This window comes from Pseudorca crassidens, chromosome 13 (assembly GCF_039906515.1).
Source record: "Pseudorca crassidens isolate mPseCra1 chromosome 13, mPseCra1.hap1, whole genome shotgun sequence".
NCBI classification, from domain to species: Eukaryota; Metazoa; Chordata; class Mammalia; order Artiodactyla; family Delphinidae; genus Pseudorca; species Pseudorca crassidens.
In genome coordinates this window covers 16,609,194-16,622,307 of record NC_090308.1, presented here as the reverse complement: position 1 = coordinate 16,622,307, position 13,114 = coordinate 16,609,194, and the positions used below count along the sequence as shown (strand labels likewise).

The 13,114-nt window shown below is 45.6% G+C and overlaps 1 protein-coding gene across 4 annotated transcripts in view; it reads left to right on the top strand.

Annotated features, from left to right (window-relative positions):
- Positions 1–1,165: 1,165 nt before the first annotated feature.
- Positions 1,166–13,114, top strand: part of UST (uronyl 2-sulfotransferase) — a 300,699-nt gene continuing 288,750 nt past the window's right edge. For 2 of the 4 annotated variants that reach the window (XM_067701813.1, XM_067701812.1), the window contains exon 1: positions 1,166–1,953. In XM_067701813.1, coding sequence (XP_067557914.1) covers positions 1,698–1,953 — 256 coding nt within the window. In that variant the 5' untranslated portion in view covers positions 1,166–1,697. The remainder of the gene's footprint in view (positions 1,954–13,114) is intronic. The other 2 variants (XM_067701810.1, XM_067701811.1) reach the window with 2 other exon arrangements.

Sequence of the window (13,114 nt, the reverse complement as noted above, 5' to 3'; positions counted from 1 at the left end):
TTTCCATAGAAACTTTCTCAGATACCCAACTTTATAAAGGTTTTCAGGAAAACAGTCTTAGAATCATAGATGTCCCTGGCTCCTGGTTCTTCCTTTAATCCGTTGTCAGTCACTGGAATGTACAGAGTGAATAGGAAACCAGAGGTGTGAGGCAGGCACAAGGAGCCTGAAATTTCCATTTCTGTTTCTCAAAGTGGCCTGAGCTAAATGCGTGTATCCCATCTTCCAGTCACCGTGCAAGTTATTAGGAAAAGCACCCTGACTGGGAGATAGCACCATGCAGTGGTTCTTATAGTGGGCTTGAGCGTCAAACAGGTTTGAGTGTGGCACCCAACTCGACTCCTGGCATCTCCGTGACCTTGGGCAAGTCACTTAAGTCTCAGGTGGCACAGCTCCTATGTCTAGCCATGAATTACTCTTACTGAAGTGAGGCTGATGCGAGCAGCGCTTTCTGTGCATCACCAACCCTCGCCAGAGGGTCTGTGTTTGATGCAGCTTCCCTGCCCGGAAGGTGCTCTTTCAGGTCCAGAAACTTCCCTTGGAAGGAAGGGTGGCAGCGATGAAATGGGTATGCAAGGGCTCTTTCCTCTTCATATCTGCTAGAGGAAAGACCTCCTTGAGTCCGCCCTATAACCCCCCCCCCCCCTTGCCTTTCTGGTCGCTTCCTGGATGAGCAGCTGTAGAGCGAAGGCGAGCAAGGAGCAAGCGTCCTCCTCTGGTTCTCTTCCAGGAGTTGGGGCGATGAGCCTGGCCCTATGGGGTCATGTTTTAATTACAATTTACACCACTTGCTCTTTCACCATCTCAGCAAAGTCTTGAACCTATCTCCAAGTACCTTTCATCGGCCTTTTGTAAACAGCTCGGCACACAGAAGGAGAATCGAGTTTCTGAAATGAGAAAACAAACAAAAACCAAAAACCATATAGTACTAGAAGAAGTCGTGCTTCTTCCTGCCGGTGACCGTTTACGAGAGGGAAGTCAGCGGGGCCCCCAAGAGGTCGCTGGTGGCGCAGGAACTGAGGCCAGATTGTAGAGAAAGGGGGAAGGAAAAAAAACCCCAGAAACTTTCTTCCTTGTAGCGAATAATCGCCGCCCCCCCTTACCCCCCCTCCCCCGCTCCAGGCAGAGGCAGTAACGTGACACCCGAGAGAAACCCGTAGACCCGAGCTGAGAGAGGGAGGGAAGAGGGAGGAGAGAGAGCGGCGGAGAGCCGGAGGGAGAAAGGGGAGGAGAGGGAGGAAAACCCCTGTCAAGGAGGTGGAGCGAGGGGATGGTGTCCGCCTCCCGTTCCTCCCTGCCGTTTTTTAGAGGAGCCTGAACCCGGACAAAACACGCCGAGACCGACAGACACAAAGCCGGGGGGTCCACGCTGGCGCTGGAGGCGAGCCCCGGCGGCCGCGAGCGAGCCCGAGGCGCGGCGGGGCGCGGGGCACGGGGGCGCTAGCGGGCGCGGGCCGGGCGCGGGCAGTGCCGCCAAGCCGGGGCTGGGCACCTCGGCCGCTCGGGCCGCGGCGGCGGTGACCATGCCGAGGAAAGTCTCCTGAGCCCGGCAACTTCGGCCCCTCCCCGCCCCCACCCGGGCTGCCCTCGGCGCGGCCCTGTCCATGTGCAGCCGGCCGGCCGGGCTCTCCTCCTCGCAGGCGGATGGGTGACCTTTTCCTGGCACGGGCAGGCTGTGCAAGGCGGCGGAGCAGGCGATGAAGAAGAAGCAGCAGCAGCAGCAGCATCCCGGCAGCGGCGCGGATCCCTGGCCCCATGGGGCCCCTCTGGGGGGCGCCCCTCCCGGCCTGGGCAGCTGGAAGCGCCGGGTCTCCCTGCTGCCTCTCCTGCGCTTCTCCCTCCGGGACTACGGTTTCTGCATGGCCACCCTGCTGGTCTTCTGCCTGGGCTCCCTCTTCTATCAGCTCGGCGGGGGACCCCCGCGCTTTCTGCTCGACCTGCGGCAGTATTTGGGTAAGGAAGGGAGACGGGAGCGAGGGCGGCGCGCGCTGCTCGAAGTTGTGCAGGGGAGAGTGGGGCGCGCCGGGCACTCTGGAGCTGCCCCCGCCGCCGCCTCCCCGAGGCTCCCCAGGTGGGACGCTGGGGAGCATCGGTGCGGCGGCCCCGAATTGCTGCTGCCTCCAGCGCGTCAGTCTGTCTGCGCCTAGGCGGGGGCGCCGCGGGGTTGATGTGCCGGGCAGGTAGCTCGGGGCTGGGCGCTGCATACCTTCCCCCGCCTCCGCCACCCCCTCTGGGCGGAGTGCAGGCGTGTGAGTGAGTGTGTACGAGTGTGTGTATATTCAAGCCTGGCAGAGTGGGGAGAGACGAGGGGCAGCGACTGCCCCTCCATGGCATTAGCGCCCACAGTCCCGTCCCGTCCGGCGCTCGGGGTCGCGCGGGTGGGATTGACTCCTACCCACGGCCTGTTCTGTGAATTGTGCCCCACGAGAGCTCCTGCCCCCTGGCCTGGGTGGCCCAGGGGCAGTTTTCGGGCTCCACGCTGTCCCTGAGCTGCCTTGTGCTTGGGGCACCCCTTGCCCACCCCACTGTCCTCAGCGAGTGAGTCGCGGGGAGCCGGGGTCCGGGGCGCGAGTCACCCTGGCCAGCAGTGTCGCCTACTTCGACTGAACGATCCTCAGCGCTGTGTCTCAAATCTGAACTTTTGAGGGGGGGGCGGGTTGTGCCTGGCTTATTAGGAACGAGGTCGCCTATTTTAGCAGAGGTAAGGAAGGAGTGTGCGAAGAGAGAAAAGAGCGTCTCCAGAGAGAGGGCGTGACCCGCAGCTCGGTGGTCCAGGCACGGGGAGAGCGGTGCCAGGGCCCAGCGAAAGTAACCCCCAGGCCCCCGGTGCGCGCCTTGGCTAAGGGAGGATGCACATCTCTCACAAGTCTTGCGGGGGCCGGGGCGGGGGGAGAGGCTGGGAGGGATTCAGCTAATCGCGAACGTCCAAGGGGATAAACCTAAGCCCCCGGCAAACTTCGGCATCTGCGTGACGGGAGCGAAGGCGCAAAGGGAAGCCCCCGGAGCGCTGGCACCATAATGGGCCAAACGACTCCGGCGGCGGGAGGCTGCCACCCTCACCCACAGAAATCCCTTCGTCGCAGAAACCACAGGTCTGGATAGCAGATCGTTTTCGAAGGAAAAAACCACTTCAACAAAGTGACAAATGTGTTAGAGCGTTTTCAAATGTACACGCAGATAAAATAATGTTTTTTTCCACGTAGAGAAGCTCAGATTTTAAAAGTTACACTTCTTTTTCAGTAGAAACTTTAGGGAACTACGGTTTTTCTAAGATGCTTTAGGGAAAATTAAAGGAAAATATTGCCCAAGTAGATTTCCAAACATATCTGGTTTCTTAGAGGATTTGGGGTAATATGCACTTTTGCTAAGGAGTCAACTCTCTTCTTTCGAGTTCTGTGATAGGAAGTCTCACAGCCTCGTAGGCTCTCCGATTCCTGCTAGTACCACACAGGTCACAATTGTTACGATTACCGACAATCACTGTTAACTGGCATAGGGAGGGAAGTGATTTGGAAGCTCAGGGGCCTTTCTCCATAAACTCTGATAATGAATTCTTTGGTGAGGTTCTTTTAAAGCAAAATATGCAGGCAAGTGATGTAGGGAAAGTACAGTGGACAGGGAAGGAAGACATCTGTGGTGTCCTGAGGAGCACTTGGCTTTGGGCAGGGCACTGGAACCACATGGGCCTCAACTTTTCCATAGGTAAAATTCTGGGCAGGACCAGATTGTCTCTGACACCTCCACACAGCTTTTAAAATGTTATGGCTCTGATACCCTTCTTGGGGCTGGGGAGCCTGGGAGGAGGAAGGAGCAAAGGCATGTAGTGAGGCTAAAATCAGGAAACCGCAGCATCTAGCATGTTAACCTCTTGAAAATTCAACCAAATACGTGTGGTATCCAGAATTTAGTGTGCTTTCATTCTATATTTCAAAAAATGAGGCCTGATAAATTTGGAGGCTTATTTGCTGGAAGGGTGAATTCACAGCATTCACTCAGGGAACCAGGAAGAACTGAAGGATGGAATATTGCTCCTATTATTAACTCACCATTGAGTTTCTGACTGATGTAACAGGTTAAAAAATGACATCATTGTGAACTGAAAATAGGATACCCTTGGCCAAATTTGTTCCCTGTTGTTTTGTTATGTAAACATAATGATTTTCAGGAAAAGCAGGCTTGTGGTCTTTAAGAGGATCTAAAATATACCCTTAATAAAATAAGGCCAAGGTATCTGCAGAACTACTCTCCCCTTGTTTCCTCCATTCTATTATTTTAGTGTCTGTGAAAACAAAACTGTGGTTAGTAAACACATCCTCTCAATTTTCCTAGGTAGCCAATTTTGGAGGCAAGTATTTTTCTTAAATAAAAGTTCATATAAAGTCAAAATTTTCCAAATCAAAATAATATTTATAGCAATATTTGTCTTGACAGGATATTATTTTTAATATACTTGTATAATATATTACATCTGACATAGTAGCTACTAAATAAATATTTGTCAAAGTGATGACTGCACCTATTGTATCAAATAGGTAGTGTGATGTTTAACATATTCAATATTCTCACAGGAAAAAAAAAAGGACCATTTATGATAGAAGCTAATATTTATTGGGTATGTGCCAATCAGTGCACATGTAGGATGAAATTGTATTAGCATAGCAATATCATAGGTAGGTGCAGCTGTTATTCCCATTTTTGATATGGGAGAAGGGAGGGCAACGAAGTTCACCGACTTGCTGAGGGGCGCATAGTAAGTAAGGCAAGATTTAAACCCACATCTGGCTGAATCAAGTACCCATTGCATTAGCACTACAAGCAGTTTGAGAGAAAAAGGAAATAGAGCCAAGATGCGAGTGGAAATCTAAAGGGCTGACTGGCAAAAAATGATTATTTTTATTTCCATAATTTCACTTTCCTTTTCTTGATACTTTGAGTATCTTGAGGGGCCAACAGAGAAGGGAAATAATTCAAGCAGCTGGCCTGCCCTTAACTCCACCTTCCTGTATTTATCTCCATGTTGCTGCTTCCATGTACTAAGCAAATGAACTCTCCCAGAGCCACACAACTGGAGGTGATGTGAATTGGAATCAAATTAAATCTTAAATGCCTAATTTCTTTCTTTAGCAGTCGTTCACGGTCTAGGCGGGTAGTTCTGAATGTGCGGTCCCTGGACCTGCAGCATCAGCATCACCTGGACACTTGTTACAAGTGCAGATTCTCAGGTCTCATCGCAGACCTATGGAATGAAAGAGTCTGGGTGTGGGACCCAGGAATCCATTTTAGCAAGTCTTCCAGATGATTCTGATGCCTGCATAAGTTCAAGAACATTGTTCTAGAGTTGCTTTCACAAGCAATTGCTTTCACAAACAATTGCTTTCAATTGCTTTCACAAAGTTTCCTATGTATTTGAGAGAAAGAGGGGGAAGAGAGAAGAGATTTATAAAATATTTAAAAAGTGATGGACATGGTTTCATTTTTTTTAAAAATTAATTAATTAATTAATTTATTTTTGGCTGTGTTGGGTCTTTGTTTCTGTGCGAGGGCTTTCTCTAGTTGTGGCAAGCAGGGGCCACTCTTCATCGTGGCGCTCGGGCCTCTCTCTATCGCGGCCTCTCTAGTTGCGGAGCACAGGCTCCAGACGCGCAGGCTCAGTAGTTGTGGCTCACGGGCCTAATTGCTCCGCGGCATGTGGGATCTTCCCAGACCAGGTCTCGAACCCGTGTCCCCTGCATTAGCAGGCAGATTCTCAACCACTGCGCCACCAGGGAAGCCCCATGGTTTCATTTTTAAACTTCAGCTTTTAGAAATGCATCTGCTTTGCTGCTTACGCCCCATTGTTTCAAGGGAAGGACCGGCCAACAGCTGCAGCCCCAGCTGGCTTTCGAGTTTCTGAGGTTAGAAGATGCACGGAATGAGGTGAAGGGGGGCAACCAGAAAGCATGGTGTGGAGAAAAAAAGGGAAAAGAGTTGGTAATGATGCTTTTTATTCTCACAGGAACAGGGGTCAGACAGCTTCTTTTTTCTAGTCATTTTGGGGAAGGGCAAAGTCTGTTCTTTTTAAAGATGCTTTTTGCTGCAACAGATTTATTACAAAAGAAAAGGAAAGTCAGTAAGTCAGGGAGAGGAAAGTTATGCAGGCATAACTCTTGTCTTGATTCTTTTCCTCCTTGAAATAGGTAGAGAGAGGAGAGCATAAAACACACAATGGGATAAATAGCTGAATAGAGCAAATTGCTATACTTAACTTGGAGACCATAGTCTTTCCAGTTCAGTGAAATTATTTCATTTATTTTGAAGTGGCATTCAGACTTCGACTTGCTATGGAAAACCAACCAAAATCAAATAAAATCTCCCGCAGAAATTAGATTATGATGCAGCCTCTGCCAGTAGCCTCATTACTTATGAGCTGTGGAAATATCAAAAACTTGGAATAACACTCGTTACATCTATGTAAACCGAATAAGTCGGATGGCTTACTACTGATCCTGTACAACCGGCAAACTCGAATGATTTATTATCAGGACTTGGGTATGTGATTTATCCTTTATGGGGACTAAAGCTGTCAGATTGATCTCAAGTTAATAGGCTTTCCTTTCCATTTTTAAATTATACTATTTAAAATGGAGATATATTACTTTAGTTTTCAGAATTGCTAATCTTTTTTTTTTTTTTTTTTTTTTTTTTTTGCGGTACGCGGGCCTCTCACTGTTGTGGCCTCTCCCGTTGTGGAGCACAGGCTCCGGACGCGCAGGCTCAGCGGCCATGGCTCATGGGCCCAGCCGCTCCGCGGCATGTGGGATCTTCCCGGACCGGGGCACGAACCCATGTTCCCTGCATCGGCAGGCGGACTCTCAACCACTGCGCCACCAGGGAAGCCCAGAATTGCTAATCTTGATATGTATATTATATATGAGCATGGCAATTTTGAGTCAGAAATGAAAGAAAAAGATGTAACTTTATTGAAGTTCTCTGAGTTTAAATGAATTTAAAGGAAAATGTGAAAATTGAGGTCCAGATCTGTTACAAAATAGTTTCTCTGAACCTTAAAAGTCAAATTAATTTTCCTTCTGCACATCACGCATGGTTTAAATATAGTATTCCAGGCCCCAGACAGCAATCTAGGAAATGAATGCATAAAATATGATGTTATCAATAGAAATTGTTGACATAAAAAGAAAATGACATTCTTGTTCATAGCTGCAAATTTATCTTATAGGGTTGGTTGGGGACACAGTAGCACTGTATTAGAAGAAGACAGAAAATGGAATTCAGCTATGGCAGACTGTTCTGTAAACACACAGCATGAATAGTGAAAAACATTCTGTCTTGTAAACTGTTTTTAACGTAGACTCGTCTCAGTATGAATTGTTTTAAAATACAGATAAATATGCATTATCTGGATTCTGTCTTTCTTCAAATTCCCTGTCATCAGTCCAGGTTTAAAACACTAGTTGGTTTTGTATTTGAGAAACTAGAATGAAAGTGCTCAAGCTTTTTGAGTCCCCAAAGAAAGAGTATCTTTTGCTTCCCTACAGGGAAGCTGCAGGAGCAGAAACTGTAGCTTGCCTTGCAGCTGTACTGAAGGGGGTCAGTGATGGGCAGTGAAAAGGCATCTTATTTGACAACTGTAGCTGCTAGAATGATTAGGAATTGTCACTTGCTTTTTTTTTTTTTTGGAAAGAAATGAGACTTGACCACAAATAAATTTTGTCTTACCTATATTTATTTTTATTATAGAAACTCAACTTTAAGCAAACAGTGATAATACATAAATCCTTTTATTTGTCAGAAATGGGGACAGAAACAGTAGCATTTCACCAAAAATCCTTAGTTGCAATAGTCAAAAGAATGTAGCAACTATTGTGCAAGAACGTTACAAACAAAGCACATTTCAGTATATGCTATTAATTTTTTTGAATAATTTTAAAAAATTAATTAGATTATTTATTTATTTATTTTTCACTGCATTGGGTCTTCGTGCTGCGCATGGGCTTTCTCTGGTTGCGGCGAGCCAGGGCTACTCTTTGTTGCGGTGCGTGGGCTTTTCATTGCGGTGGCTTCTCTGTTGTGGAGCACAGGCTCTAGGCACGTGGGCTTCAGTAGTTGTGGCATGCAGGCTCAGTAGTTGTGGCTCACGGGCTTAGTTGCTCCGTGGCATGTGGGATCTTCCCGGACCAGGGCTTGAACCTGTGTCCCCTGCATTGGCAGGTGGATTCTTAACCACTGAACCACCAGGGAAGCCCTATGCTACTAATTTTTAAAATAGCTTTATTGAGCTATAATTCGCAAACCATACATTTCACCCACTTAAAGTTTTTAATAGTTTAATAGCTTTTAATTGTTTTTTGTATATACCTAGGTAAGGTAAACTATTACGATAGTCACTTCTAGAACATTTTCATCACCAGAAAGAGAAACCTCGTTCCCCTTAGTTATCCCTTCACTCTTCCTCCGTCTCCCCAAGCCCTAGGAACTAATCTATTTTCAGTATCTGTAGATTTGCCTCTTCTGGACATTTCATAGAAATGAAATCATATAATATGTGGCCTTTTGTAACTGGCTTCTTTTACTTAGAACATTGTTTTCAAAGTTCATTCATATTGTAGCATGTATCAGTACTTCGTTCATTTTTATGGCTGAATAATATTCCATTGTATGGATATACCACATTTTGTTTATCCATTTATCTGTTTCTCATTACAGTTGTTTCTGTCTTTTGGCTGTTGTGCATAGTGCTGCTGTGAACTTTTGTGTGTAAGTTTTTGTATGTACACGTATTTTCTGTTCTTTTAGGTATATACCCAGGAGTGAATCACTAGGTCATATGGTAATTCCATGTTTAATTTATCGAGGAACTGCCGAGCTGTTTTCCACAGTGGGTGCACCATTGCACATCCCCACCAACAATGTACGAGAGTTCCAGTTTCTGTATAACCTCACCAACACTTGCTCTTTTCCATTATTTAGACTGTAGACATCCTAATGGATGTGAAGTGGCATCATATTGTGGCTTTTTTTTTTTTTTTGCATTTTCCTAATGATTAGTGATGTTGGATATCTTTTCCTGTGCTTGTTGGCCATTCATATATCTTCTTTGGAAAAATGTCTATTCACACCCTTTGCCCATCTTTGAACTAAGTTGTCTTTTTCGTTTTGAGTTTTAAGTACAGTATCTGGGTATAGAGTAAAACCTAAATAAATTCCTAATGATTGAACCCAAAGACCTCTTTAAAAGACTCTTGGGGGTCTTACAGTTATGGATGACTTTGAATAGTAAACACTTTGCATTTAGCTCTAATGTATGAATATTCATAAATAGGTAGCACTTAACTATTTTACAGATGTCACAAAGATTATTGTGACTTATATGTGGAATATGAGTGTAGTCAATCTTGAGCAGCAGACTGTAGTACAATGGAAATGAGTATTCTGTCTTTGTGTTTGTTCACTAGAGAGGAGCTGATGAGCTCAGCGTAGGGAAACATTTGGGTACGTTATGTTCCTTATATACTGTACTATGAGGCTACCAAGGAAATCTTGAGAAAATTGGAATTCATGTGCAATTCATTTTTATTCACACTGTGGTATAATATACAGGACAAATATATAGTCCTTCAGTAAATTAGTAAAATAAGTTAGGAATTTTTAGGAAGAAACTGTTTTTTCCAAAATGTTAGAAACTTTCAGTAGGTTTTAAAATATATATTATCAAAATAAGAAGCTTTAAAATAAGTACAGTCAATTCCATGCCTTCTGGAAAGAGACTCAATTTGAATAATTTGTGACACTCTCATATTAAAATTATCAGGGAGCCAGATAGCAGTTTAGTGTTGAGGGTATGCTGCACCTCTCCATCTATCTCAGGTTTTATAGCGGTTGTCTGTAATTTCCCAAAGCTAGCCACTGGCTCATTTTTCTTGCCTCACTACCTGCCTTTGCTTCTGCTATTGCCTCTTTGCTGATAGTTAAGGAAGCTCAAATTCCAGTGATGATCTGTGAACTCCTGTAGTATTTATTTCATGATCACTTTTGAAGTTTTGACATTCTACCTTGTATTGTGATAACTTGTGGGCAAGCTCCTTGAAAGGAGGACGCTCGTTCAAATACTTTCCATCTCTACTGTGACACCTCTGCTGGGTACCCCACAGGAACCCTTAGGAAGTGTCTGTTGATTCAATATATTTGCTAAGCAGACTATTCTTTTTTTTTTTTTTTTGCGGTACGTGGGCCTCTCACTGTTGTGGCCTCTCCCGTTGCGGAGCACAGGCTCCGGACGCGCAGGCTCAGCGGCCATGGCTCACGGGCCCAGCCGCTCCGCGGCCTGTGGGATCTTCCCGGACCGGGGCACGAACCCGTGTCCCCTGCATCGGCAGGCGGACTCTCAACCACTGTGCCACCAGGGAAGCCCTAAGCAGACTATTCTTTACTAGGGTTCCATATTCTGCTTTGCTTTGCCCTTATTTTAAGTAGACACCGTGGTGCAGTGTGCCAGGAAAGACTCAAGCCAGTTGATTCTACAACCCATCTCTTTCTGGCTGTTTGAAGCATATGCTACAAGCAAAGATGTTAAAACCACTATGACATATACTTCTATAAACATTTCCTTCTGTGCACAGGGATAATTGTCCACCTCTTACCTGTGGGGATTTGGACTTACATTTATAGAGCTTTCCCTGTAATTAAGAATGCCTGCGGTCAGCCTAGAGATCTGGCTGCATACTAGAATTCAAACTTCTTGTTTCTTGTCATTTTCCTGAACCCTGAACCAGTTTTGGGAGTTTGCAGAATAGCAGTTTATCTCTTGCTCTAAGTCAACATCTTCCTTAGGTAGCAATTTGTGCTAAATTAGCTAGTACGTTTCAAGCATGAATTTGACTCTTTAAGGAGATGAGACCATAAGATTATGTGGTTTTTGAAATAGTGACTGAGCAGATTTTAACCTAGAATGGCAAAATGATAGATTATAAGATTAAGGCTCAATGCACGAACCCATTGACCCTTGTTTAATGAAAGATATGGAAATAACCTTAAGTCATGGCCTCGATTGAGTAATTCTTAGTTCATTCATTGATAGATGATTTAAATAACCATTTACATTAAGCTGTAACGCATTTCTGGAAACACCATTGATGTTTTTCTAGCTCAGTGCATATGACTTTCACAGTCTTGATGAAAATAAAAATGAAAGTATTCTGAGACATATAAACTCCTTTGTTCAGTCACTCAGAAAATATTCATCGAAAGCTTTCTGTGGGCCAGAAGCATCCAATACTAGAAAGAGCAGAGGTTTTAGAGCAGAGATCTGGGTGTGATCACTGTGCTACCACTTACTAGCTGGGAGAACTTGGGCGATTCTCTTAACTTCTCCGAACCTTAGATGTTTTAGTCTATACGATGGGATTAATAATTGCTATTTTATAAAGTACTTATCTGACTCAAGGCATGGCATTTGATTTCAGCAAATGCCAATTTTCTCACCTTATTCTTTGCGTCTCTCAGATGCCCTTTTCTTTTGGCCCACACACCCGTGCACACACACACTTGCACAAGCACACATACTAGTGGAGTACGCAAATTCATTCATGGTTTGCTTCCATTTGAAAGCACCATTCTAGTAGACCCAAGAAATATGAAATGACTGAATCAGCATTTTTGTGGCTTATCTTGTCACCCTCACCCTCAAACTGGTGAGGGCTCTTCAACAGCTGATAAGCTCCAGTCATTTGCCCTGTTAACTTTACACACAAACCTTTCTGCTTCTCATCCTCTCTTCTGCCTCCTGGAAACAATCTTTAAGAAACGTATTCTTTGCACAGCCTGCTTTCCTCTGTTTTGAATTTATCCACACGTTTCGCCCCCTCCCCGCATTCACGAAAGAAAAGTAGTTGTACAGAGGGAGTATGACGCAGCGTACTCTCTGCGGTCGCCAGCCATTCTAGGACTGGACTGGCGATCCACGTGAATCAGACCCTTTCAGACGATCACAGTGTCAGGCATACACCGGGACTGCTGCTAGAGCTTCTCCCACTTATGATGGAACTACCGCGTCCAGTAGCCTGGCACTGGTTTTTCTCTGGTTCCCATTTCCCTTCCATTGGAAGTCAGGGCAAGAGCAGAGAACCAAAGTAGTGGATCGTTTCTTTCTCAGAAGGCTGGGGAACTTGCTTCTGTTTTCCATTCTCCGCTTCCTCACGTTGCCTTCACCTGCCCAGCCATGGATGAGTGTAGGGGCCAGAGCCACAGGGCCGTTACTATCTGGTGTGGATGGTTACCCAATTCCTTGAGAACTTGAAAACAAATGGGATCTTACATTATTTGATAGAAAGTTAAATTTTGTCTAGGGAAACCGGGACCTTGCAGCTCCAACACAGAGCTTCCTGTTTTGACATGTGGGCTGCTTGACATAAGTACCTTCTCACTGGAGAAGCAGAACTGTCAGGCAAAGCTGTGCGAGTGGCTGGCAGGGCCAGCGGACCTGGGTCTGGAGGGAGTCCGCAAATAGCTCACGGGTCAGTGCTGTTAAGTCACACGAGCCTCCTAAGCTCATGTTTCTTCACCTCCAAAATGAAGACGTTTGATTAGGTCCGGGATTCTCAATTGGTTTTCTTTCCTGGGACCCTCCCTCATCAGCAGCAGTGTTTCCATGTGGTCTTGATGGTCTATCTGGGAATATGTCCCAGTGGCCAGGAAAGGGAGAATGGGTGTGGCTCTGGGGTTCTTTAAAGAAGCTCTCTAGGTGATGGTGCCCCTTTTTTCTTTAGAATGACTGAATTAGGCGCTTCCTAAGGTCCCACCTACTTTAAAATCATGTGTTGAAAGAGTTAAGAAGCCATTTAACTGTAACAACTGAAACTGTAGGGTATCTCCTTTGGAGCCAAATGGTTATTTAAAAGGTTTCAGTAGTCAAGTGACCAAGGCCAGTAGAATATGCCAGAATATTTTAGGCCATCATTTTCAAAGTCTTAATCATTGTTTCGTTTTGTTTTGTTTTGATCTTAATTAAAATTAGCAGCACTCCCCATCCCTGCCCCCATCACCAGTTTGCCCCAGCCTATCTGGACGATAAGGAGAGGATCTTGCTTCAGAAATTGTGGGAAGCAGAATGTCCTTAGGA